General features: G+C 38.7%; 2 protein-coding genes across 3 annotated transcripts; both read left to right on the forward strand.

Moving 5' to 3' along the window:
* The first annotated feature begins 3,415 nt into the window (after positions 1-3,415).
* Positions 3,416-16,482, forward strand: aldh3a2b (aldehyde dehydrogenase 3 family, member A2b). Of its 2 annotated transcripts, none has more exons than XM_040032031.1 (11): positions 3,416-3,548; positions 4,815-5,010; positions 5,500-5,731; positions 8,239-8,324; positions 8,711-8,919; positions 10,290-10,407; positions 10,623-10,764; positions 12,431-12,597; positions 12,696-12,795; positions 12,929-13,167; positions 15,651-16,482. In XM_040032031.1, exons 2-11 carry the CDS (start codon positions 4,849-4,851, stop codon positions 15,663-15,665), a joined length of 1,470 nt encoding a protein of 489 aa, XP_039887965.1. In that variant the 5' UTR covers positions 3,416-3,548; positions 4,815-4,848; the 3' UTR covers positions 15,666-16,482. The 2 variants fall into 2 exon arrangements, with proteins under 2 accessions (XP_039887965.1, XP_039887966.1); XM_040032032.1 differs by having other exon boundaries at positions 3,418-3,548; positions 4,849-5,010.
* Positions 16,483-16,931: 449 nt separating this feature from the next.
* On the forward strand, positions 16,932-25,981 carry ca4c (carbonic anhydrase IV c). The gene is made up of 8 exons (XM_040032035.1): positions 16,932-17,423; positions 20,122-20,169; positions 23,332-23,496; positions 23,641-23,786; positions 24,118-24,210; positions 24,292-24,358; positions 24,705-24,868; positions 25,206-25,981. The coding sequence occupies exons 1-8, from the start codon at positions 17,369-17,371 to the stop codon at positions 25,392-25,394; spliced, it is 927 nt and encodes a 308-aa protein (XP_039887969.1). The 5' UTR covers positions 16,932-17,368; the 3' UTR covers positions 25,395-25,981.
* Positions 25,982-26,793: the final 812 nt, after the last annotated feature.

A 26,793-nucleotide genomic window follows, 5' to 3' on the forward strand; every position in this document is an offset into this window, starting at 1 on the left:
GGCAAAAGCTGCAAAAGATCGTGGTGGAATAAAGATGCAAAGTGGACTCCTAAAAAATGATATTTCTGGTCAGATGATGTTCAACCCTCCTGTAGAGTCCAGTTATCTAGTGAATGCTGTTTGAGACTTTGTGTGTGTTTTTTCTTATCATCTGTCCATCTACAAAGAACATTAATACATTAATGGAGATTTCTTCTCATTTCATTTGTACTTCAATTGTTACTAATCATAAACTGACAGGGCGATCTAGAATTCATCTTTTCTTCTAACTCAGTAGTCGCTCTCTTCACTTTTCCACTCTCCTGCCCACTCCTCTGCCCAGACTGTGTTCCCGACCTCACCGTGGAAAAAACACAATACACAAACTGTCTTTTTCTCTGTGTGTGAATGCCTCAGTTTATACCTCACAAACTCAGGTGTGCACACAGAGAAACGCTGCACTTCTGTGTCCACACTCCCCTCTAAGAAATCGGGATTGACACTCAGGCGTGAATGACGCTCTGACCTCCTCTCCGTCACCTCAGTCCTCGCTCCTTCCTTCACAATACACAAACGCCGCTCCTCAGTCCTCTATTTGATGTGGAAACTCATTCCACATTTCCTGTCAACCTGAGAGATTTTGGGGGCCCAATCTTGAATTCTGCATAGCAGAGGCGAGGGGGTTACTCCTCGCCTCTTGTCCCGTGCTTGTAAAGGCCCCTCTGGATCTGAGAAGTAGGAGCAAAGTGTGATTCCAGCTTGGCTATGGATAAAAGGACAACCGGCCAAGCAGCAAAAGCATCACACACGATTTAGTGCAGCTGGAGATACAAAATAAATGGGTATTACAGCTCAGATGGGAAGGAAGCTGAAATATTCTGTCAGCATTGCGATCCAACAGGTCGGTGTGATTTCAACTTGGCTTTGGATAAGTAAGCAAAGCATGAAGTCAGTGAAGGAGAAAACTGTGGCTGTAGATCACATGTTATTCAGTGAACTTCATAAACTGAATTAAATCCAACAAAGTAACACATAACATGCAACTATTATTCCTATTATTCATGTAGCTTAATGTTTTGGGTTTTTTGGCCATTTTTGTGCACTTAGCTACTGAAACTACTGATGTTTTTTTTCCCAGTGAAATTAAAGAAATTAATTTCTCCCCTCTTTCTGTCAAAATCCTGACCAAAGGCACAACCTGTACATGCAATCAGGTGGTGATTAATTATTGCTGCTGATTAACAGATGTTCAGATGTAACTTGTTTGCTCCTCCAACCTGGGCTACAGTTTCTCAAGCACAGGTGTCTGATGGACATTGTACACCGCACATTATCCATAATAGCTTCCTTTGTAATATGATGGCTGCTTTTTAGTTTAATGTAGTTTAAGATTTTATATTTTGCCACTGTATGGGTTAGTGCTTATCTTTTAACCCTGCGCTCTTCCACTGAATCACTGAGATCTGCTTAGCAAATGTCTGCCTGTCTCGAGCTCCTAATTAAACACAGGAGGTGAAATTGTGGAACAAACTGCGTCTTCACATCAGCATCTCCCATGTTTATTCTTTGGCTTTTAGATCAGACTGAATTCTGACTGTTATTTATCTATGTTGTTTTACTCTTTTTGCTTTAATTCTATGTTCTTTAAGTCTGTTGTTTTATATCACTGTTTTTATTTTTGTGTTTTTTTAGATGTGCAGCACTTTGGTCCACAGCTATTGTTTTATATGTACTGATAAATAAATTTGACATGACAGTACATTCAATGAAGGAATGAATGAATGAAGCAGTCTTACTTGACTCAGGCTATGTGCTGGATTGTCGCAGTGTTTTGGGGGGTCTGCAGAAGCCTGAATAGGAAACTGGATATCATCCATAGACAAGAATATTATTCCCCTATTTCCAGGAATCACAGGGTACTGAGATTTAAAGCAGATGTGTGACTGCTGGCATCTGATAAAAGATGGATTCAGCCTCAGCAGGGAATTGATTTGGATATGAATATATGCAATATTCACACTAGGTTTTAGTGCATTGTTACTAACAATAGCATAATTTGTTAGATGTTACCAGTACATAATTTTAAATCGTCAATATGCTAAGTCGGAAGCTAAAAAATGATATCCTAACTGCAGTAGGCAATTACTGGCCACTTTATTAGGTGCACAACCATCTCTAGGATTTATAGAGAATGATCTGAAAAAGAGAAAATATCCAGTGAGTGGAGAAAATGCTTTATTGATGTCAGATGTCAGAGGAGTATGGTCAGACTGCTTCAAACTGATAATAACGTAAAGGTAACTTAAAATAACCTCATGTTACAACCAAAACATGGTAAATGGAATTACTCTTATTTAGTGATTTTTCTACCTGAGCACACAAAGCTCTTTATTCGACATGTCTCGCTCACACATTTTATTCTGCATCCTAGTGCACACTCACACTCACTCAGCCACCTGACCAGCAGGGTATGCAGAAGAGCATTAGTTCTTAAGTTCAAAATGTGCTGCCAAACAACATGAAGGCATGGATCCATCCTCCCTTGTATGAGTGAGCACACTGGGGCTCATTTAAACACCAGAGTCTCCCAGAGCAGTGTTGCTGTTTTCCATCCCCTTTTGACCTGCTTCTAGCAGGATAACACAGCATGATACAAATATCAAATCATCTCAAACGACTGTCTTGATCACAACTTAATATAAGTTCCCTGTACTCAAATGTCCTCCACAGTCCTCAGATGTCAAATAGAGCACATATCGGATGTGGTGGGAAGGATTCTCATTGTGGACATGCAGACGAAAAATCTGCAACTAGTGTGAGAATCTGACATGTCAACATGGACCAAAATGTCTGAGGGATGTTTCCACCTTGTTGAACCTGTGCAAAAATAAGGACTTGGTTATTTGTCATAAATGACTCCCAAAGGTAATATTTCCAGATCATCTTATTTACAGAATTTCTAAATCTCTGAAACATTAATATTTTATTTAAAGTAGAAAACCGTTATTTTCCACAGTGGAAAAAGTCCATTAAGATATTTCTGTATAAATACAGAGAGAAGGGGATTTGTTTCATGTGCATAAGGCACATTTGTAATTTTATCTGTTTATTTGTTTATTTTAGTTTTTCATTTATTTTTGCTTATTATGGCATTGTGTGCTCCTGGCTCAGTTTGAAAGTCGACTGCAGGTCCAGCGGTGCACTACATCTCTGTGACACCTTTACTTAGTTTGAATTTGCAGACAAAATACAGAAACAGCATATCAACTAACATAACAAGTCAGATTTAACGTTTTGAAGTCTTTTTTATGACAAATAACCACGTCCATGTTGACATATTTCGGTGTGGACTATGAACTGTAGGTGTGGACCAGCAACACGCTGAGGCTGAAAGCTAAGCCCAGCGGAGGGAGTGTGGGGCCCTCCCCCCAGCGGGGGGTGGGATCTAACGGGGAAGGAGAGCTCTGTTTCTCCGCCAGTGTGACCCGTCCGGCTCCTCCGCAGCAGGTTATCTCACCATCGAGACGCTTCAGGATCTCCAGAATTTAACCGCCCCTGAGATTATAAAGGTAGGACTGAACAAAACCAGATCACAGGTGTTTTCGCTTTTTAAGTTCCTGACCTAACAGACAGAGAGCGACCCGCGGGAGCGATTTGTGAAGAGACAAAAAAAACAAATAAGATTAACAATAAAAACACGAAATTTAATCAGCCAGACGGACACATTAAGACGATAATGTATCCAATAAAGTTTGTGCAGAATAACCAACGTCTACCGTGAAGCATTTAACGTGAAACAGGATACCGGATGTTGTATGTGTAGTTTCTAATTACTGTACCTTTAAGTGTGAGCCAGCCGCTGTAGCCTGGTGTTTGTGATGGTTTCCCTTTGCTGTCATTATCACAGCATACAAGCATAGAAAGCATCAGGCTCCCTCCCTAAAAAGCGATAATGGACAAATATTCCCCTTGATCCAAGTTATCAGGAGCATATAATAAAAGTACAGAGAGCCAACACAACAACAGAAAAACGTACTTATATAATACTTAATTGCTAAAACGATGATGTATCTTATCACTTCTGTGATTTTTATAATATAGTGGGTTTGTCTCAATAAAAGAAAAAGCAGTGCTGCTGTAGTCAATGAACGAAATCTCTCAGCACAACTATAAGAAACAAATTACAGAAAAACTTCTGCTCATTGCCCACACTGTCCTGTAATTAAGTAAAAGGTTTTTGTTACTTCACAGAAAGTATCCTACTTTATTTATTTATTTATTCAGTCAGTCAGTCATTCATTAGTTTTACTGTGGACACGTCATTGAATTTAAAAAATATCTATAGTAGATAGTGAAAAAACCTTTTCTGTCATTTAACTGTTTATATATTACTTAACTACTTTGTAGTATGAGTGGCTGTGGGGCAGGTCTATATCAGTGCATCAGTAACACAAACTGTAAAATATTTGAAATTACATTTGAAACTTTCCTAAATTTTGATGTTCAGTGGACTGGACTGGAGTCTTAAGCAGGCTGATTTTGGCTCCCGGGCCTTAACAATCACAATTAAATATAACAGAAAATACTAAACTATCCTAACCTTTATAGCTTAAGTTACTAAACTACCACCAAAACCTCAAATTACATTATATAATTTAACAGTTCTTACTTTATAGATGAGAGATCAATAAAACTAGGATAGTTATGGTTATAACAGATTTTTTAAAAGTGTATGATGCACTTGCTCGTGCTTGGACCGGTGAGAAGAGAGCTGCAGTAGGAGAGTTGTGTATTTTTAAAGTTATCCACCTTTTCTTGATTTCTGCTTTCTGCAGCTTTGAGGAAATCTTTTTCATTTGGTCTCAAAAGATGTCCCGGGAGCAGCAAGCGGTGGCTCGTGCCAGGAAAGCCTTTGAAACAGGCAGGTCCAAATCTGTAGAGTACCGAATCAACCAGCTCAAGAATCTGCAGCGGTTATTCAGCGAGAGACAGAAAGAGATTGCAGCTGCCATTAAGAAAGACCTCAATAAGGTGAGTAGTGAGTACAAAACACATAGACTCCTGTCTGTGTTTTTACAGACTGGCTTCCGATGTTTCCCATTTTATTTCTTAGGTAAGCACAAAAGCTCCCGGAAAGCACATCCACTGCCAAGGCCAAGGCACATTTCGTAATTCTAAACAAAGTCATCTGGACCCAATTAAATCCTGAATTTTTTTGTCTGTGTCATTAATGTCTTGGTAGTTGTGCATACTTGTGCTGACACACAAATAGTCTGACATAGAAAGAGCTGGATGGGATCCCTTCTTTCCTCTGGAAATCTGATTGCTATAAATAAATATATATGTATAGGACTGCTCTGTTAAGAAATATAAATAGAAGTTTTAAAGTGGTCAGATCATAAAACCTATGAAATGTTCATGAATCAAAAATAGCCAAAATAGTTTCCTTTCATGGAAGCATACAGAAGCTGAAGAGTATCCACCATAAGGAGATCCTACGTTCATCTTCTTCTTCCTCAGACCGAGGTTGGGGCGCAGTTTTATGAGACTCTGGGTCTGGAGGGTGAGATCAGCCTCTTCATTAAGAATCTGAAGGAGTGGGCAGCCCCTCGGCATGTGAAGAAGAACCTGCTGACCATGTCTGACACCGTCTACATCCATCCAGAGCCGCTGGGGGTGGTGCTGGTCATCGGGGCCTGGAACTACCCCTGGGCTGTGACCATCCGGCCGCTCATTGGAGCCATTGCTGCCGGTACTGTACCATGCTGAGAGTGTTTGGGGTGGATGAAAGGGCAGAGTGTGATGTAATGAGGTCAGCATTCATATTTTTGTGCCTGAGTAGCGCTTACATCTGTAACATCTTTTATGATAAGAATACCACAGGCAATTTGTGTCCTTGTGGCCACTTACTCAAGTGCAGAATTGCATAAAATAGCATAAAAGTCAAATTATATAAAGCATTAGCATTTATATATAATAATAATTATTATTGTGTGCATATTAAATAATAACTGAAAACAAAGTTACCTATATAATTAAGTACTGGAGTAAACTTATATGTCACCAAATTCTCAATTTAAAATATACAATTTACTTACAGTTTGTAGTGCCTGCCCCTTTAAGCACACAGCCTTATTAACTCTGATATTGTAGCATTTTTTCAATTCAGAGTAAAATCAGAACCTATGTAAATGTCTTTGGATACGTTAGCAACAGACAGCAAAGACCACAACATTTCCGCCTAAGATTTGGAAATCAAGGCGTGTATTCAGTTCTTTTCTATTCGTCTGTTTTTCAGGCCAGTTCTTTTCTTTTGTCCCGTGATCACAACCGCTCAAGTTCCCCTTTCTATCCAGCCACTGCCAAGTGTTCTCTTTCAGCTTGTGATAAGTAGGTCAAAGGCCACTCTGTGAACTCTATACTGCAATAATGAGAGCAGAAGTTTTAGGAACGGCAAAAGATTCATTGTGTGTGTCCTTGTAAGTTGGTATTTACTCATCAGATGCTGGGATCGTGTTTTTTTCTATTCTGGGGTGATGTGTGTGCACTTTCTCATACATTATCTTCATAAAGTTCAGCTGTCATGTCATGAAGAGGTTTCTTGTGACTACACAGCATGACACTGCAGTATTTGTGGTTGTCCAGTGATAGCTTTGCATGTCAGTGCTTGCAAGGAGGTGGCTCATTTGTATTTCATTTGGATAAATCCAGTTTAGTGTCAAATACTGAAAAAGTGTAGCACTCGTCAGTGCAGTTGTGCAGCACTTTGTGCCACCATTTAATATTCTGTGATTGCTGGCACAACATGGACTTTGCTCTTTGCACCGGCAATATCAGATATTACACAGATGCTCGTATCAGCTCAGTGGGTCAGAAGTCTTTTCTTCTGATTATTTTCAGGCCAAAGGCAACTGTCAGTTCAACAAAACTGTTGAAGAATTATGCATTTAAAATGTAATGCATTAACTTTTTTCAGTGTATTGTAATAATGTAATAAAACACTGATGTGCGTAATGTTTTTTCACTGTGATTGGTTAATATTTACAGTCACAATTTCAGGTTAAAATAGTAAGTTAGCATTTTCTGTCTGGGCAGCCACAGCCTGAATGTGTGTGTTTGAATGGGTGAATGAGGCTAGTTGTATAAAAGTGCTTTGAGCGCTAGAAAAGAGTAGAAAAGCAGGATATAAATAAGTGTCATTTATTTCCAGGGAGTAAAAATAATTCAATTAATCTCAGTAAAACAGAGACCCATAAACAACGTATGTACTATATGTAATAGGCTGATAATTCATGATATATACCATCATGTAAAAACTCTGATATATATAATGATACTTGTTCAACTGAATCAATTAGATTTGCATTTCACGTGTCAGTGATCCTCAAGGTTATTGTAGTTAACTAAAAATAAAAATAAAAAGTAGACTTGAAGAAAGGTTAAAAACAACCAAAACAATTGTGGCTAATGTGAAAAATGAATTAAAGTAAAATAAAAATATAGATAATAAGTTAATATCCTTAGCTTTAGACATTGTTATCTGTTAAAATTTGCTATCATAACTTAGCTGTGGAGGTTTTGATGAACATGTTAATTGAGACATGGATGTTTAAAAGAGTGAGAGTCAATAGCTTTAAAAAAGTTGTATTTTTTTGGAACGCCTGTTCTAATTTTCCATAATCTTGCCTCTGTCGTGTGTCCTGCACACAATAAAAGACTAAAACTGACACTGAAACCAATAAAAAAGTGAAACTACTGAAAATGTTTTCAAGCAATAAATATTAAAGTGAAACAAGCAGCACTACTTTAGAAACTAACTGAAACTAAACAGAATTAAAAACAAAAAGTGAAATGAAAATAAAAACGAAATTATAAGAACTCTGTTGATCACCAATAAAAAAGCACAAAGGTGTAGCTGAGGCTGCCAGCACAGACAAAGGTGAACGTCTGGGGGTTGGCGTGTGATCTCAGCTGTCTTAGTCAATAAATAAATAAATCAATAAATGTAAGATAATGATGCCAAATGCCTGCACACAAAGAGAACTGGATATTTTTTTGGACTTTAAGCCATGATCTGCATTCTGCTGAATGGCTATCCATCCATCCACAGGCTGTGTTTTTAGATCACAAATCAATAACAACATTAGCACATTTCATATTAAATGTGTCAGGAAAAAAAATGGACAAACATCATCAAAGAAAATGATTGAAAATAATTGTTAGACAATATTGAGCTGCCATTCTCTTCTACCTGTGCAGGTAATGCAGCTGTGGTGAAGCCCTCTGAGGTCTGTGTGCACACTTCCAAAGTCATGGAGGACCTTCTGCCGATTTACATTGACAAAGTAAGGACAGGTCACGTGACAGCAGCCTATGTCCAGCCAAACAAGGCTCTGTTATAAGCTGCTTATTCTTTACAAATTGCATCTGTGCTTACACTTATAGTTTTATGCTGTGTCATATAAAAACAAACTGTGAAATGTTTCCCATGAAAACACAAGATGTCAGGGAAACTGTGTTTACTATACACATGATGGGGGAAGTCAAGCAGAGAAAAGCTTTTGACTTGTGCTGTATTTGTTTTTTATAATCAGCTTTATTTATCTCTATTTATTCTGCAAATGATCTAAAGAAGAAAACTGCCTTGCATCTCAAGTTGTTTAAATTACAGAGACGTGTTGTTTCCGGACCTTTTGTGATACCTGCGTGTATGTTTTCTTTTGTGTGTCAGGAGCTTTACCCTGTTGTAACTGGAGGAGTGCCAGAGACCCAGGAGCTGCTACGCCAGAAATTTGATCATATCTTCTACACCGGCAACAGCACGGTGGGAAAAGTGATCATGGAAGCTGCTGCCAAACACCTGACACCAGTCACCCTGGAGCTTGGCGGGAAGAGCCCCTGCTACATCGACAAGAACTGTGACATAAGCATAGCCTGCAGGTGAAAGCAGTGCTCAGTGTTATTTGTCTTCATGTTACAATTTTAATTTCTTTTTTCTTTCTTACATACAGTCACTCAGAATCTTAATATTTCCATTAAGGGTGTCTGAATATGCTGGGTAGCTTTGCATGATCACAGTTTAAGACAGCCTTTATTTTAGCCTTGTGGCCGTTGGTTCATCATCTGTCATTATCAGTTTAAGCTCTTCTTTCAACCACCCTGCCTTAAAGTCAGCTTTTTTGTGGTTGGCTACACCTCATAAACAAACAGCGGGTGGGAGGAGCTGTTGTGCTCAAATTCAGAACTGTGTACCCTAAATGAGCATAATAAATATATTTACTCTCTCTGATGTTAAGAGGAATCTAAAGCATGGGCTTTGGAATACTTGCAGCCTTAGGCCATATTTAATATGAGCATCCACCTTTGTTCTGAGTGTTGGTCCATCCAGTGAGTGCTGTCAAAGCATATGCAGCTGTGGTCAGATGTTTATATACACTAGTCGTGGACATGAATGTCATAGTAATTTGGGGCTTTTAATGATTTGAATGTTTTTTAATTTTCTCTAATCCACATAAGGTCAAAAGTATACTTACACACCATCAGTAATATTCAGTGTCCAAGCAAGTCGCACCTTGCTAAGATACACTTCTGGTGGTCATAAGTAAGTTTCTGGCATTTGACCACCTTTTGTAGCAGAATTGGTAGAGTTAAATCAGATAACTTGGTTTCCTTGCCAACACATGGGTTTTAAGAGTAATCCACAAATTTGCAACAGGGTCGATGTGTGTTTGGGATCATTGTCCAGGTGGAACACCAAATAAAAGCAGTTGATTTAATGTAAAGTTGAAGAATATGAGATAGTCCTTCATTATTTCATCCACTTTGTGCAATGTACTGGTACCACAGCTCCAGAACATGATGCTACCACAACCATGCTTGACAGTTGTTACAGTTTTCTTAGGTTTGAAAGCCTCACCTTTATTCCTCCAAACTTACCACTTGTCATTGTGACAAAACAGCTTCAATCTTTGTCTCGTCCGACCATAAAACTTTGAAGGCATCGATTTTAGAGCGGGGCCTTCTTTCTTGATCGACACACTCTCAGTCCGAGTCAATGTAAAACTGGCTCGACTGTGGACGCTGGTGTTATAACGCTTCTAGTTCATGGCAGGCCTGAGCCTTTGGGGTTTTCTTTAACACCCTGATAACGTGATGGCACATCATTCCACCCTGAAGGACAAAGAATTCAAAGAAATTGAATTCTCAAATTGTCTTGATATTCATGCTCATGATGAGTGTATGTTTAACTTCAGACCACAACTGTATATGACATAAATCCAGTCACCGGTAACACTTCCTCTGCTCTGTAGGCGTATCACATGGGGGAAGTACAGTAACTGTGGTCAGACCTGCATCGCCCCAGACTACATCCTTTGTGAGCCCAGCATCCAGAACCGGGTCATTGAAGAGGTCAAGAAGTGTATTAAGGTACTGAAGATTGAAAAAAACATAACTTTGAGTTGAGAATTTTAAAACTAAGGAAAAAATATAGTCCTTTATTTCAATACAAACCTCAAAGAAATGTTTATGCCTAAAAGATTCATTATCAAGGTAGCAACACAGTGCACCAGAGGGGGGGGGGGGGGGGGGTAATTTAATGTGTTTGTCCATTAATTTACTGGTTTTTAAAATAATTCCTGTAGGAGTTCTACACAGACAACCCAAAGACGTGCCCGGACTATGGTCGCATCATCAACCAGCGCCATTTCAAGAGGGTCATGGCCATGTTAGAAGACAGCAACATCACTGTAGGAGGGGAAAATGATGAGTCAGACTGCTACATAGGTAACAATTAATTCATTTTTAAAATATTGTGTTTATTTTCTCAGGCCTTGACAGATGCACCTTCTTCCTTTGTGGCTTTAGCATAAGAGACTCCATTTAGCAGCTTATATCATTCCCAACCCTGGCTTCTCTCTGTTGGTTTTTATTTTAAGATTTTACTATCCCCTTGCTTGGGTATAAATATATAACAAAATGTATGACCCTATACAAGCCAGTTCACATCCTTAGATACAGGTGTGGGTCTGTGGCTCAGACGGAAACAGAAACATATATAATTTCTCTGACATTTCTCCAAGCTCTCTTCTCTTTCCTGTTCTTTCGTTATATTAAAATGGGCTCCAGCTGTCCTCCATTTATGGTGTTCATTGGCGTTCAGAGCACGGGCTCATAGCCTTTGACACAGTGTAAAGTAAAGTTGAGATTATTTCAACTCAGCTAACTAAATGTGAACTTGCACATACTTACACCACCCACAAAGAGGTTACATTTTGTCATAAAACATGTAAACAACCTGGTTCAACCTTACTGAGGAGCTCAGCTTTGCAGAATCTTTTTTTAACTGTTGTTTACTATTAGTTTTTCATGTTTTTATTCACAATTATTCATCTCAATTTTTTGCATTTTTGTTGTTGTTGATACTTTCACTTTGATTTTGCCTTCTATCTCTTGTTATTTTGCTTTTTGTTATGATTTAGCATCTGAATATCCTGCTTTTGCCTTTCTATTAAAGCGGTATACAAATGAAGTTATTATTAGAACTTAACCAATATATCGGTGAGGCTGATATGTTAGCTGTTTGCCAATCTACTGATATTGTCATTTATGACTTCCCCAAAATAATTTTTCTTAAAAAGTAGACAAGCGATTGGAGAAACACCCCTCAGATATGACAAGGGTGCTGATGTTGCATAGTTTGTCCAGCATAGGGCACTCTGATCTGACCAGAGCATAAACAAGTATTCTACGACTGCTTGTGACAGTAAAACAAGTTCAGTTTTAAAATACAATGCGATATTATCTTGTTACAGACAGATAAATAACCACAATAACAAAGCTTAGTGAAATCTGTTTATGTTCCATGTGTCTGAAAAAAATATATATATCAGCTGATACATCAGATTTTTAAATGTACAAATTTCAATACTAGTATCAATATTAAAACTTCTATATTGGTCGGGCTGTAGTTATTATTATAATTTGGAAAGGTATAAATGAGAATGTAGTTCAGGTGCCTTATATGAATACCAAACACATAAATAGGATGGTGTTTAGTGTTAGATTTAATAGCAAAATTCATAAAAGATAGCGACATGGATGACACAAAATAAGGAACTTTTGTTTAGAAACAAACAGGGTGAAACCAAAAGAACAGCAAAGGCAAGAAAGTCCAAAAAGTACAAGAGAAAAACAGTCAAAAACTCCACAATGAGAAACTAGTAAATGGGAAACGTGAGGATATAACTTCAGGGACCATATACAGAGTCAATACTCAATAGCAGGAAGATAAGAGGAAAATAACAATAGAAGTTACAATGAAGACAAATGTTGATAGCTTTTAAACTAAAATATGAATCAAACTGAAACTCAGACAGATAAACCAGAATATCTGAAAGGAGAACCTTCAGGAACAAGACAAAGTCATGCAGTGTTTCTGTGATGTGCTTAGCTCCAACAGTTCTACGGGACGTGAACCCAGAGGCAAAGGTAATGCAGGAGGAGATTTTTGGACCTCTACTTCCTATCTTACCAGTCAGCAGCCTGGATGAAGCCATCAAGCTGATCAATAAGGGAGAGAAACCTCTGGCTCTCTATGTGTTCTCACCAGATAACAAGGTATCTACCAGCAGCCAACACAGCAAAGCAGTTAACACGTGGAAACCAGTGTTTAGGTCGAGACTTATTGTCAGTTTTGTTTTCTCTTCTCTGTAAAGGTGATAGAGAGAATGAGAGATGAGACTTCGAGTGGAGGATTCCTGGCCAACGACTGCCTCGTGCACTATTCTGTCAGTGCGTTGCCATTTGGAGGAGTGGGTGAGTAGAGAAACTGTGCAAATGGAGCCTTTTTTTAACCCCTTAGTGACTTTACTGTCTGTATTACTGGTTTATTGTGTTGATTAAAAGTGGTCAAACCTGATGCCAACATCTGTGTATGTTCCATGTGCAGGAAACAGTGGAATAGGCTGCTACCACGGCAAGTTCAGCTTTGACCGACTGAGCCACCTGCGTGGTTGTCTGGTCAAAAAGCTGAAAATGGAGGGGGTGAACGACATGCGCTACCCGCCGCACACATTGAAGAAACTGGGCTGGGCGCGCTTCTTCATCCTCAATACCGTAGATGTGGGCTGGGTGGGACGGATGGCGCTCCTAGCTGCTCTGGTTATGGTGGCTGCTGTTGTGATTCAGGTGAGTTGAAAAGAAAGAAAGGAATAACTGACACGGGCAGTATCAGTGGACGAGCTTCCCAGCTAGCTGCAATGTTCTAAGAGGAGCAGAGAAACCTAAACCTTTCTGTAGTTGAACACATCCTTTGAGTGTCACACAGTGCACATGTGCATTACTGAGTGGGACAAAAAAGAGCGATCGCATTACTCCAGTGTTGGCAGACTTGCACCTGCTCTCTGCGCATCACAGAATCCAGCATGAAGTGCGCTATTGTATTTAAAGCTTTAAATGGCCTTGCACCTGCGTTTGCGGTAGAGACTTATGCTGTATCCATACTCTCTCTCAACATCATTAACCCTGTAAAGCCTGAACTATGCAATGACTGCCGGACGATTGTAATTTTTTTGAAACTGTTTTTTTTTTTTTCACAGTTTCAAAAAAAGTTTTTGGAAAAAAAAGTGTTTATTGAACCTTCTGACAATTAAAAAAAAGCAAACATTAATTTCCATATATGAGTTTTAATTTGTAATATTTGTCTCGCAGTAGCACTCCATGTGTCTGATTGCATACATCAGATTTTTCAGCCTTACAGGGTTAAGGTCTACTTCCTAATCACTCTAGAGTCCAGACCATCGCAGAGTCAAAGCTAATTTTCTTGCACCAAGACACTGGAATGATCTTCCAAGTGACTTCACAAATGCGTCACCTACCTCTGTCTTTAACTCTTAGCTAAAGACATCATGCTTTTTGTAATTTTATGTAATTAATGTAAATGCGTGCACCATGAATTTGTATCTTTTATTTTTGTTTCTTATTGTAAATCACTTTTCTAAACATGCTACTGTATAGAAATATAAAGCATTTCCAGTCATGCTGCACAATGGGAGCTGAACCATCCAAGTGCCACCAAGTCCCCACATCCACAAGTATTTTTTTAAGCTCAACTTTGGTCTTTCCATCTACATTCAAAGGCCTAATGAAAAGCTCCTTCTGGGTGAAGACAGATTAAGGGTTAAGGGTTACATAACCACCAGCTGGCTTGTCATACTATAGGCATGCCCAGTTTTGTTTCAGTGCTTTCAAGCAGATTTAATTTATTCAGGTTTTGAGCTGTTTAGTGCTCGGTCCTGTGGAAGTGGTGGTGGTTCAGCCTTTTTTTCCTCCAAAAGGTCAAAGATTAATCAGTGATTCTGAGGCAGATTTGATGATAAATGGTCGTCTGTGATCGATTGGCAAGCTGTCCATATACAGGCAGCGAATCCACGACGCACATGAAAATAGAGTTGAATGATCCAAAACTACACAGGCCAATAAACAGAACAACGCAACAATGACAAAACTTTCTTGTATCTGAAAAAAAAAACATTCCCAACTCACTCATTAACAGCTACACAGTTGTAAGTAAACAACCCGGGGCTCTTTGGTTCAGTAAACAATGCTATCCAGTGAATGTGGCAGATACAGCCTGGCACACACACAGATCTGGATGTGGAAAGGGTCAAATGGCAACAAAGATGCAGAATGTTTTTCTTTCTTCTTCTTCTTCTTTTTTTGGTTCACAATGCAAATACTTCACAGTATTTCTGTATTTTTTTTATTCAGTATTCACATATATAAATGTTAAATGTGTGACATTTACTTTTTTTGCACTGTGGCATTTTTCTGTTCTGTTCTGTATACTCCTTTTTACGGTGGCCCTGAGAGGCCAAATGGACTGCAACTTAAGAAAACACCAGCAATAAGAAAAACGCTGCAAAAGCACACAAAACACAACGGAAATAGGAAAAAACGACAACGGAAATAGGAGCAAACAAAACACAAATAGGAAAAAACTCATTTCCACAAGCACAAGGGAAGTGTTTGTGGGGAGACAATAACCCGACGGACCAGTTGCAGGAACCAAATTATGCTAAGAATTGCGCTGGGAGACACTTAAAATAAGTGGAGGATCTATCAGTTTTGTGAGGAAAGAAAAGATGAGAGGTAAGTGTGTTAGCCTAACTATTGGCCTAAAAATCCGTCATGAGTATTATATGAATCATGATAAAACAAACACGCCTACCATGTTTTGGGTTCCTGCAACTGGTCCGTCGGGTTATTGTCTCCCCAGAAACACTTCCCTTGTGCTTTTGGAAATCTGTTTTTTCCTATTTCTGTTTCTGTTTTTCCTTCATTGTGTTTTGTGTGCTTTTGCAGCGTTTTTCTTATTGCTAGTGTTTTCTTAAGTTGCAGTCCGTTTGGCCTCTCGGGGCCACCGTACCTTTTGCCCTCTACAGTCTGCAGACTAGTTTTTACCCCAACCTTCCTACTGAGTAACAACAAAGGATTCAAATAGAAATAGAAGCACTATTTCAAATAGAAATATTGTTAAAACACTTGCTTACAGCTGCGTCACAGCTTACCTCTGAGACACCCATCAGTCATTTTAAAAGCATTATGAATGCAGAGCAAATGTTTAGAAAAACCTCCAGCTGAGTCTTCTGTTTGTGTCTTTTGTTTTACAGAAGTACCTCCTCTGAAGCCGTTCTGCTGTTTCCTTTATCGTCTGGGCCGCAGAAGAGGAACAAGGAGGATTCATTTGTTTATGCATGAACAAGATAGCAATGTTGTGTTGTTTCAGGATTGCCGTTTTCCATTTCACATTTCAGTGAAGTTTCATGGAGCTCACTGAGAGCCGTTTATTTTAATGAAGATAATTATTTATTCTCATCTATGCAAGAATCACTACGTTCCATTAATTCATCACCACATTTTTAATACTTTGTTTAAAAAATATGAATGATTTAGTTTTTTTTTTTAATGAAGTAATAGTGTAAGTGTAGAGGTATTGCATGATTCAAAGTATGATGTCCATTTATTCTACCTTGCATTTAAAAAACAAAACATGTTTACATGAAGGGCCATAAGATGAAGTTCATTTTAATAATGAAAAATGTTTTTCTTTATCATTATTATTATTATTATTATGTAGGAGCTACCTACAGGGTATTTTTAGCTTGTTGTTTCAGTAATGGATCCGCCATTAATCTGACAATCAGCCCGAATGCACTTGATTTCAGCCCAGAGTAGTTTCAGGCTGTGTTTGGCAGGCATGAAGACAATCCGTCCAGTCTGTGAGATTTCAGTGTTTGTTTTCAGCTCATCCGAATCACGCAGGTTCATGTGAAGGAAGTTTTTAATGATTTTTTTTATGACCAAATGTAAAACATTTAAGTACCAAGTGTAGTTGTTTCTAAATATTTGCCTATATCGCACCATTTAAATTTATAAACAACAATTAAAGAAATATATATGCATTTCTATTTTAATATTCAACTAAATAAATTGCTACATGTATCAGTTTGAAATTTAAGTTATTTTTATTCTGTATTTTACAAGCTTATGTTGCATAATACAGAGTTGATATTCATCAGCTCTCCTCTGTGAGTTAGAAATAGATTCACAGTTCAGCCTCATACGTTGTTAAATTAACTGTTAAAGGTCATGAAAAACATTTTTACATAAGTGGGTCAAGAACTTATGAAGAGTGTTGCTTAAAGTCAAATTTCAATGACTTTGGATTTTATCATCTGCAGTGATAAAATCTCCATGAATGGAAACATTTAAAAGATTCAGAAAATTCAGAGTTCAGTTCTCGTGATCTTTGGGACCAGAAACCACACCCAACCTTCGCTGGTGCACAAAAGCTTGTTCTGACACAGAAAACTGGAAACCTCTTCTGATGTTAATGATGCTGCACTGCTAACTTCCATAGACACTTAACACTAACCGGACACTTTATTAAGTACAAAATAGCAAAGCAAAAGCTCCAGGCTTAATTTTAAAGTTTTTCCAAATAAACACATCCACTTTATTATGTGCACTAATGTATTATAGAAAATGGAAATCAGATGTAAATAATGACATTTTGTCCTGTGAGTTAAAATACTTTCTTGTTCCTCCTGATTTTTCTGCTGTATCAAGTCAAAAATAAAAAACAAGGAACAGCTGAAATCATTTTGTACATTTTGCCACCAGGTGTCTTCCTCTCTCGTTTTACACAACTTAAAATTAGGAACGTTTGCACCAAGACACCCCCCCCCCCCTCTCCTGTTTAGAATAACTTCCACACACACACACACAAACACACAATAATCACCTCCCTCCCACCTTCAAAGGTGGCTGAGTTGGTGTGTGAAGACAGCTGAAATTTAGTCTATGAGGAGCTTCGCCTGACTTCATCATGGGTTTTTCTCTCTACCTCCTGACTCTGCATCTTCTCCTTTCCCGCTGCACAGGTAGGGGACTCACACATAATATACACAGTATAACTGCATTTAAGCTAAATGCAGGAACTATGATGGGCTTCAGTTTTCTGCGCCTATTTTTTTAGTTTGAACTTGTTCTTGTTTAAGTCAAAAGGGTGGATATGACGATAAAACATCTGCAGCCACACTTGATTAAACATGCTGTAATTTGTGGGAAGACAAGTGCCATATTATAAGAATCAAAGCAGCAACACAACTATCTACAACATATTTTGAATTTTCTTGCTACTTCTTCATGAATGTTTAAATATTAACTGGAAAAATCACGAGCTGAACTGCAAACAGCAATGATTTTTATTACTAATTAATAGGCTCATTAGTTTTTCTATATGATTAAATGACAAAGCCCTGCAAATCATAGTGGAAAAAAGCGGATTAGAGGTAACATCAGATGCCTTTTTCTGTTGAAACAAAGTCCATGACTCAAAAACAGTTCGTTTAGATCATGAAAGCAGTGGAAAAGCAACCAATTCTCCCATTTGGGGATGTGCAAATCTCACATCTGTGAGTTTTTCATTTTCCTAAAGTTTACGTAAAAAATTAATTGATTTTGAAAGTTTGCCGGGGAGCAGGTGTTTTGGCTTGCAGTTCACAAGAGTCACAAGAATGGAGCCATAAAAGTCAACAAACCAGTGTCTGCTTTGCAGCAATATCTTTCTCCAGTTTAAGAACACCTGCCACAAAAAACTCATCGCTACCAACCAGAACAAGTTGCAGAAGAACCTCTAAGTGTCCTGAGCTACAGTCCTATGAAAAGAACATTTCCACAGGTCCTAAGAGCAACACTTTAATTTAAAGCAACCGTTTTCTTTATAGTTTTATCAGTCTCTCACATCACTGTGGAGGAACTTTGGGCCGTTCTTATAGCTTGAACGGAACATAGCTTCAGGTTTGTGGTCCTGCTGCATCTTTTCAATCAGTTCCTGTCGACGAATTCACTACAAGGTGCCAAAGTTCTGTGGCTCCAAATCAATCACTTATCATCACCACCTCGCCTGAAGCTGGTATTAGGTGTTTCTGTTTCTGCCAAACATGGCCAAATATCTCCACTGTGGTCTCCTCTGTCTAAAGGACATTGCTCCAGATGTCTTGTTGTTTCTGGTTACTGTAATGAACTTTAACATTTAGCCGAGGCCTGGAGTCTGAGATGTAGCGCTTGGATGTTTTTGCAGTTTCTCTGAGCGCTGCACAGTCTGACATATAAAATTTGCCGGGACTTCCACTCCTGGAAAGATTGTGACATTGTGTTAACAAACACCCGAGTGCTCCAGATCAGCAAACTGCCAAACATCTGCTTTTACACAGGTGCTCACTCTATATTAAGTGCAACTGATCAGCAGCACCTGCTGTTACTTACCTTCTTAATTTCTGTCAATGCAGTAAGAGTTTAATTATTTTCTCACAGGGATTCACGTTGTCATGTGTAAGCTCCAAGTTTAGGCTACATGGAGCCACTCTGAAAGCTCAGATGGTGAACTGTAGAAGATATTGTCAGTGTAAGGAAAGTAAAACTGGGAATTTAGCGAGGTAATCACTGCACAGACTTCACTCTGACTTTTCCCCGCTGCTCAGTCTCACACAGGTGAATGAACCAGGTGGTGTAAAGCCAGCCTCCAGCTGTGTATTGTTCTCAGTTGGTGAGAACCACTGTCCCCTTTTCAAAGGACGGCATTGTGGGAGTCAGCAGGGCTAATCTGTGTTCCTATATTAGCTAAATGGTTCTCTATAGCGGCTTTCATTCCCACTGCAGAGTCAAACACCGGACTTTCATTCACATCAGAAACACAATACACAACCACGGCACAACTCTAATAACGTCATCAGCACCTGCTGAATGAACACGCTTAATGCAGCGGTGCAGAGGCAGTTAAGGGGTCGGATAAAGCCACTTTGCACTGAAAGCAATCAGTGTAATAACAACCAGCTGACCTGGGTGATTAAAATCCGCCTGCATCTCTTCCACTCACTGTCACACACAGACACATTTTCCAACATTTAAACTGAGTAAAACATGTTTGAAAACTAAATGTAAGCTGCTAATTTATTTTATTGTAAGACCTTCGGTCAATATATTTTTATACTACTCTCTTGTTCTGGCACAGCTTTTGTTGTTCTTGTAAACAAAGGAAGTAAGTGTGGGGGTCTATGAATTTGACTGAACACATTCTTGGATGTCTTTTTCACTTTTTGCAGAGGTAGGTTTTGTGCAACTTTTCCAAAGTGCACTGAGCTCAGCAGTCTGACTAAATTTGCAGGGAGGCAGGGTGATTCATTGTAATAAATCAATAAATCGTAAGGATCAGTCATTTGTAATCACACATCATGTTACTACATTCTGTCTGTGCTTTATCAGATAACATATTAATGGACACAGCATATTTTTAACACACTGAGCCCATGTGTCATGTGAAGACTAATAAAGTTCAGGTGCAGAGGACAAACACATGAGCAGATCAGCTAGTTGCTGACTAAGAAAAAAATCTAAACGCTGTGACTAATAGAGCGTGAACTTAATTAATATTCATTTATTAACTGCAGGGAGACTGTTGGCCTGGCACAGCGCAGCACCATCCCGAACATAAATATAAGCGCTGTGTACACTGCAGGTTATGTGTGTCTGTTTGTGTGTGTTCCTGGGTCTAATCTCAGTGTTTTACTTTTTCTCCAGCTAACTGGTGTTATCAAAACCAGAATGCCTGTGATGATCCATGCAGAGGTAAGAAAATCCAAAAAGTGTCAAAGATCCTGCAAGTCAAGGATGTAAATCACTGCGATATGAACATTTCTTTAACCATTTATTTTATTATTGGGCTTAACCACAGAGGTTCTCACTGGCCTCCAAAAATCTGTTTGGTTAAACGTCATCAGTTTCAGAATAAAGTTATTGCATTTAACTTAAACTAAAACTAGATGTGGAAAATATAAAAACTAAATGGACTGATTCATATAGAGCACTTTTCTACTCAGAGTACTCCAAGCGCTCTATACAACATGCCACATTCACCCAGTCACTTTCTCTAAACTTAGTGCTTTCTAACCACATTCATATTCCGATGGATGCATCGGAGATCAACTTGGGGTTAGTATCTTGCCCAAGGATATTTGGCATGGAGGAGCCAGGGATTGAACCACCAACCTTCTGATCAGTAGGTGATCTACCTGCTCTACCTCCTGAGCTACAGCCACCGGGTGAAACACTGGACTTTTGAAAAATGAAAAAGATTTTCTGAACATGGAAAACAATAGTTAAATGAATCAAGAATGACTCAGAGATCAAACCTTCACCAATGCAGCTCACTTTCTGAGCAGTATTTACTTTTAAAGGAATAGTCATTTAATTTATATATAAACATTTTATTTTCTTTGTACTTTAAGACATTTGTAGTGCAAAAACAGGTGGAGGTCCTGTTATTTGTCCTGTTGAAACCCATTTTAATATATTTGACATAATTCTGAGTATAGTTAATTTGTTTATTTATGTGGCTATAATACACATGTGGCATTCATTCAAGTTTTGGAACACAAATTTATGTTATCTTCCAAATAAAATATTACTAATTCAGAAACATTGCACATGTATTAAAATTGTTTTAACTGTAATAACCTGTTAGTGTACTATACACAAAGTCACAAACTACACTCAAAGTGTATCCCATGCCAAAAAGTTATTGTCATAGTTTCTAAGTTAGAAGGTATTTTGTTAGTTTTCCACCAACAAATTATTGAAGGTGTTTATTATTAAGGGGAAAAAATCCAAACCTATGTGAAAAATCGATTGCCCCCTAAGCCTAATAAGTGGTTGGAACAACCTGAGCAGCAGCAGCTGCAGTCAACAGTTTGCAATAACTGGCAATGAGTCTTTTACAGCACTGTGGAGGAATTTTGCAGAATTGCTGTAATTCAGCCACATTGGAGGGTTTTCGGACATAAACCACCTTTTTAAGGTCGTACCACAGCATCTCAGTTGGATTCAGGTCAGAACTTTGACTAGGCCACTCTAAAGTCTTCCATTTGTTTTTCTTAAGCCATTCAGAGGTGGACTTGCTTTTGTGTTTTGGATCATTGTCCTGCTGCAGAACCCAAGTGTGCTTCAGCTTGAGGTCATGGACAGATGGCCGGACATTCTCCTTCATGTTTTGATAGACAGCAGAATTCATGGTTCATGGTTCATGGCAGCAAAACAGCCCCAGACCATTACACTACCATCATATTTTACTGTTGGTATGATGTTCCTTTTCTGAAATGCTGTGTTACTTCTACATCAAAAGTACTGGGATACACACGTTCCAAAAAGTTCAACTTTTGTCTCGTCAGTCCACATTTTCCCAGATGTCAAGGGGATCGAAAAAATGTTTTTTTCCCAATGTGAGACGAGGTTTTGTGTTCTTCTTGGTCAACAGTGGTCTTCTCGAACTCTCCCGTGGATTCCATTTCTGCCCAGTCTCTTTCTTATTGTTGAATTGTGAACTCTGACCTTAACTGAGGCAGTGAAGCCTGCAGTCCTTTAAAGTTTTTCTGGGCTCTTTTGTGCCCTCTTGGAGTAATTTTGGTCAGCTGTCCATTTGTGGGAAGGTTCACCATTGTTCCAAGTCTTCTCCTCTTGTGTATAATGACTCTTCATCAGAGTCCCAAAGTCTTAGAAATGGCCTTTTAACCCTTGATAGATGTCAGTGACTTTGTTTCTCAGGTGTTTCTTTAGATCGTGACATGATGTGTTGCTTTTTAAGATCTTTTACATGTGGTTTGTCACATTTAATTTGTGATTTAACAAGAGGGACAATTACTTTTTCACACAGGACCAGGTAGGTTTAGGTTAGTTCACCCTTTATCCCTCAATCAATAAAATCATAATCTAAAAAGTGCATTTTGTATTTACTCACGTTATCTTTGTCTAATATTAAAATTTCTTTGATCATCTGAAACATGTAAGTGTGACAAATATGCAAAACACTAGGAAATAATAAAGGGGGCAAACACTTTTTTAAAACACTTTTCCTTAAATATAATAACATTTTAAAAAAAAAGACTAAAACTAAAAACTGAAACTATTAACAAACTAAACTAAAACTAAACATCTTCAGACAAACTGAAACAAGGATACCCACATTGGAGACCAGCTAAAACTAAACTGCAAAATAAAAAGTAAAAAATTAAATAAAAATACAAAATTATAATAAAATTGCTACCAGTGTCCTGAAAGTGTCAAAAAAATAACACACTATCAGATCACTATCAAAAACCAAATTAATATAGTAATATATTAAGTAATATAGTTGAAGACTAAAAACATGAAGGTGCCCATGAGAATCTTAATGCATCAGTTTGATGGTAATTCAAACAGTCAATTTCATCTTAAAGTTTCTTAATGTAACGAGAGATCTAAACCAAGATAATAAAAAAAAAACAAGATTCAGCTGTTAGTAAGTGCCACAGGACACAGGTGCAGTTTCTTGTGTTTGTGAGAAGCAAACGCAAAGTAGCAAAACGAAAGCAGAAGAAAGTGATGTTCATTCTCATTGAGATCTACAGCACCAGCAAATATTCGTCATTCATGAGGTGAATTGGCTGAGCACTATTCATTTTGTTGTTGCTTTATAAATTGAGTCTGACCTGCAGGCCTTTGCTGTGTGTCCTCTCCTGCCCCCTTCCTGTCTACTCTTCGCTGTTCAGCTGATGAACAAAGGCAAAAAAGCCCCAAAATAAGTCTTTAAAAAATACAATATGTAAGCGTTTACGTAAATAGGCAGGCATCCTGTCTTTTCAGCCAGCATGGGTGGGGGAGGCAGTCTTCATGGACTCTCTGAGAGGCAGCACTCTGTATGGTCAGTGAAGCCTAAAATCTGATGATGCTGTTGCTTTTCCTGTTTGTGTCGCTTAGACCCCAACCACTGGGCTACTCAATTCCCAAAATGTGGAGGGTTACGTCAGTCACCGATTAACATCGTGACCAGCAAAGTCCACATCGACATCGCCCTGTCACCTTTCAACTTCATTGGCCACACCGACACAATCAACATGACAGTGGAAAACAAAGGGCACTCTGGTAATGAAGAGCCGATCTTATCCAGTCTGACACACAGAGCGTGTTTTTTCCCTTAACGACCAAATATTTTCAACATGTTTACATAAAAATAACTGTTAAAGTAACATAATACCTTTGCTCAGTGACAATCTCTCGCCCCTGCAGCCCACTTTGCTTTGCCGCCGTCTGTTCGATTCATTGGGGGAGCTCTGCCAGGTCACTACAGAGCCGCCCAATTTCACCTCCACTGGGGAGGGAATGGGAGACCAGGATCAGAGCACACCATTGACGGAGAGAGATTCCCCATGGAGGTAAAGGAGTCATCATTAAAGTTATAAAAGATTTGAATAGAGGTCAATAATTTTGTTGGCACATGGATTTGGTTTTCTGACATCAAAAATGTTCAAGCATGGCGGTTATGTTAGTGTGAAAAATTTCATGTTTTATTCCCTTATTATTCCCTTTTATTTACCTTAAATCTGCTCAGTAAGGCTAACAGATACACCACAATGACACAGCAGGGTCATTAATAACATTTTATTAATATTGTTATATCCATTGTTGAAAAAATTATGTGACTGATCTGATCTCTGAAAGCAGAAAGGGCCCTTGATGCAGTACAGTACTCTTTTCTTTATACAGATGCACATAGTCCACATTAAGGAGCCGTACAGCTCTCTGGCGGAGGCCGAACATGACACAGCAGGTATAGCTCTGCTCGCCTTCCTGTTTGAGGTAATACACTGTGATGTTTTCACCTTCTTAATAAAATGTTAAGACGTGACTTGCGCCATAGTGTTGATGGTATCTTTCCAGGAAACAGCGGATGATCATCCTCATTTGGACACAGTAATAGATGCGCTGGGCCGCGTACAAAACAACGGTATGTATGCTGTTAATTTGCAGCTCTTTGGTTGGAAGAAACTGATTTCTGTGGATAGGTGTGCTTTATACATATAACCAGTTGAGGAGTATCTGCAATTAATCGATTGATTGTAATCTATCTTCCCATCTGTGATTTGCAGGAGATCAAATACTTAAATTCAATAAGTCAGTTTATTGCTTTCATGTAATAATTTTTTTTCAGGATTTTTGGTGGATAATCTGTTTCTCTCCATTAAAATAAAGTGAGGAGTTGATCCACATTGGGATCAAATAATTGTTTCCCACATCAGGGCACAATAAGCTTTATTCAGTCCTGACTTTGCTTCTTTCTTTGTCACATGAAGGCAGCACCACAGTGATCCCAAACTTTAGACTTGGTGACATTATCCCAGCTGCAAAGGACCTACAAGGTTACTACCGCTACGTGGGCTCCATGACAACGCCGGGATGTGAGCAGGCAGTTGCCTGGACAGTGTTTCACAGGAAGCTGGCCATCAGTAGTCGACAGGTGAGCAAGAATAAATAAGTGAAAGAGATAAAAGGCTCACAGTAGAGAAACTAGTGCTTTTGGTTGCATTTCATCCATAAACCTGTGAACCTCCAAACGGACATTTATTTACTCTTTCACAATGTAAACAAAAACAGCATATTTGAAGATGTTATGGAGACGTGATATTAAAATGCAAAATAAAACTATTAAAACTACAAAAGTAGAAAACGCCTGGGGGAAGAAAAAAACTTTTCAGAAACACTTTGCATTTAAGAGGTCAAGACCTACAACAACTTTCCTTCTTTAAACAACTCTTCATCTCCTCAAACACATTTTTTCCCTCTCCACTTCACAGCTGGATGCGATAGTTAAGCAGTGTCGCTTTTGGACAGGGCAGCCCATGACTGACATTTTCCGACCTACGCAGCCGCTGGATGGCAGGATTGTGTACTCCTCAAAGTCGGGTACAGCTCAGACAACTGCGACACATTTTTGGTGTCTGTTTTTATCATTTGTGACTGTTACGCTGGGTCTGGCACACTGAATGAGCAGCAAGAAATGGGCATAGTCTTCAAGTCTGAACAGCGAAGCCAACGCACAAAGTCTTAAATCTGCATTTTTTCTTATGGCCAGCAGGGAGTGACTTCTCAAAGTCTGATTGTATATATACAGTTCTGTGAAAAAGTATTTGCCTTTATAACCCCTTCCTTGGGTTATAACTTCAGTACACATTTTCTTGATGAATCTTAGTCACATGATAAAGCATGATGTATCGTTAGTAAGTAATGGTCCCTTTTTGAGTTAAGCAGAAGATAAGTACATAGAGCTAGATACACACAGCTCAGCCTTCCTCTGCAGATCAGAGGGTATGCAAAAATTAGAGATGCAAAGAAATGTTTTTATTAAAAATGCCACTGCTACCCTTAAAAGGGGCAGTTGTTTTGCGTTAACTATTGGTAATGTATTCATACTTAATCATTTTTTAAGATGATCCATTTTTCCTGACAAATTACCATCAATTAAAGTTGATCACATCAGCAGCAATGCCCACATTTAGGTACATGACTGCCAGGCAGTGTCTCGTACAACCCTATTAGATAGTTTTCTCCTAGCACCACCATCAGCAGTGTCAAACTTATTTCCTTAGAGATTATTAAAGTGTTCTGATTCTGAAGATACTGGATTGTTTGTCATTAAATCTGTACAGATTCACATATTGTACTGAGCAGAATGATAACAACAGCCTTTAGAGGAACTGGTCTCAGTCGCCAAACTAATTCGGTAGTGGTGTGAAAATGATCCAGGCAAGTTTTGACTAAAATGTGAGTGCACTCGGCTCCTGTAGCCTGATGTCCCAGCTGTGGTGGAGCATGCAAAGAATGGCAGCTTCCACAGTAATACTAGTTAAAACAGCTAACTGGGCGTGTTTCATAAATGCAAACATATATGTGCTATTTAAGAAGACCTACTTCCTATATTTACTTTCTTCCTCCCCACCATAGACATATCTGAGCTACATGAACGTTTTCTGGTGATTTGAAGGGATGCATGATGATTCTTTGGGATTTTTCTCTTTGTGGAAAGAAGCTGAAAGAAAGAAAAACAAACCGATCAACTGATTCAGACCAGACCAATTTAAAACGTTGAAACCATAAAGCAGCACCATCTTCATCTCAAACAGAAATGTGTATGATGATCAAATTTAATTAGCACATGCCGACTTCAGCTGAAGTCACCCAGCCACTAACATGGCAGTAGATTTGAATTTGAAAGTATTACTGACTTCAATTATGTCAGTATTTCTGGCCTAGGAAACCGAAAACCAACATAGTATGTGTGTGAGCTTTAGTACCCTGCAGCACTTGGGGCTTTAGGAGGGGGGGGTCAGTTTTTAATATTCATGTTTTACTGCTTTATATTAACGCTTATTTTCTCCTAGATGT

The sequence above is a fragment of the Simochromis diagramma genome, unplaced genomic scaffold (assembly GCF_900408965.1).
Source record: "Simochromis diagramma unplaced genomic scaffold, fSimDia1.1 OVJJ01000216.1, whole genome shotgun sequence".
NCBI classification, from domain to species: Eukaryota; Metazoa; Chordata; class Actinopteri; order Cichliformes; family Cichlidae; genus Simochromis; species Simochromis diagramma.

Bases quoted from the DNA above. Each gene is read 5' to 3' on its own strand.
- aldh3a2b (XM_040032031.1), top strand. From the start codon at position 4,849: ATGTCCCGGGAGCAGCAAGCGGTGGCTCGTGCCAGGAAAGCCTTTGAA. The intron at 5,732-8,238 runs GTACTGTACCAT...CTACCTGTGCAG, and splicing joins CATTGGAGCCATTGCTGCCG to GTAATGCAGCTGTGGTGAAG. The intron at 12,598-12,695 runs GTATCTACCAGC...TTCTCTGTAAAG, and splicing joins TGTTCTCACCAGATAACAAG to GTGATAGAGAGAATGAGAGA.
- ca4c (XM_040032035.1), top strand. From the start codon at position 17,369: ATGGGTTTTTCTCTCTACCTCCTGACTCTGCATCTTCTCCTTTCCCGC. The intron at 17,424-20,121 runs GTAGGGGACTCA...CTTTTTCTCCAG, and splicing joins TCTCCTTTCCCGCTGCACAG to CTAACTGGTGTTATCAAAAC. The intron at 24,869-25,205 runs GTGAGCAAGAAT...TCCACTTCACAG, and splicing joins TGGCCATCAGTAGTCGACAG to CTGGATGCGATAGTTAAGCA.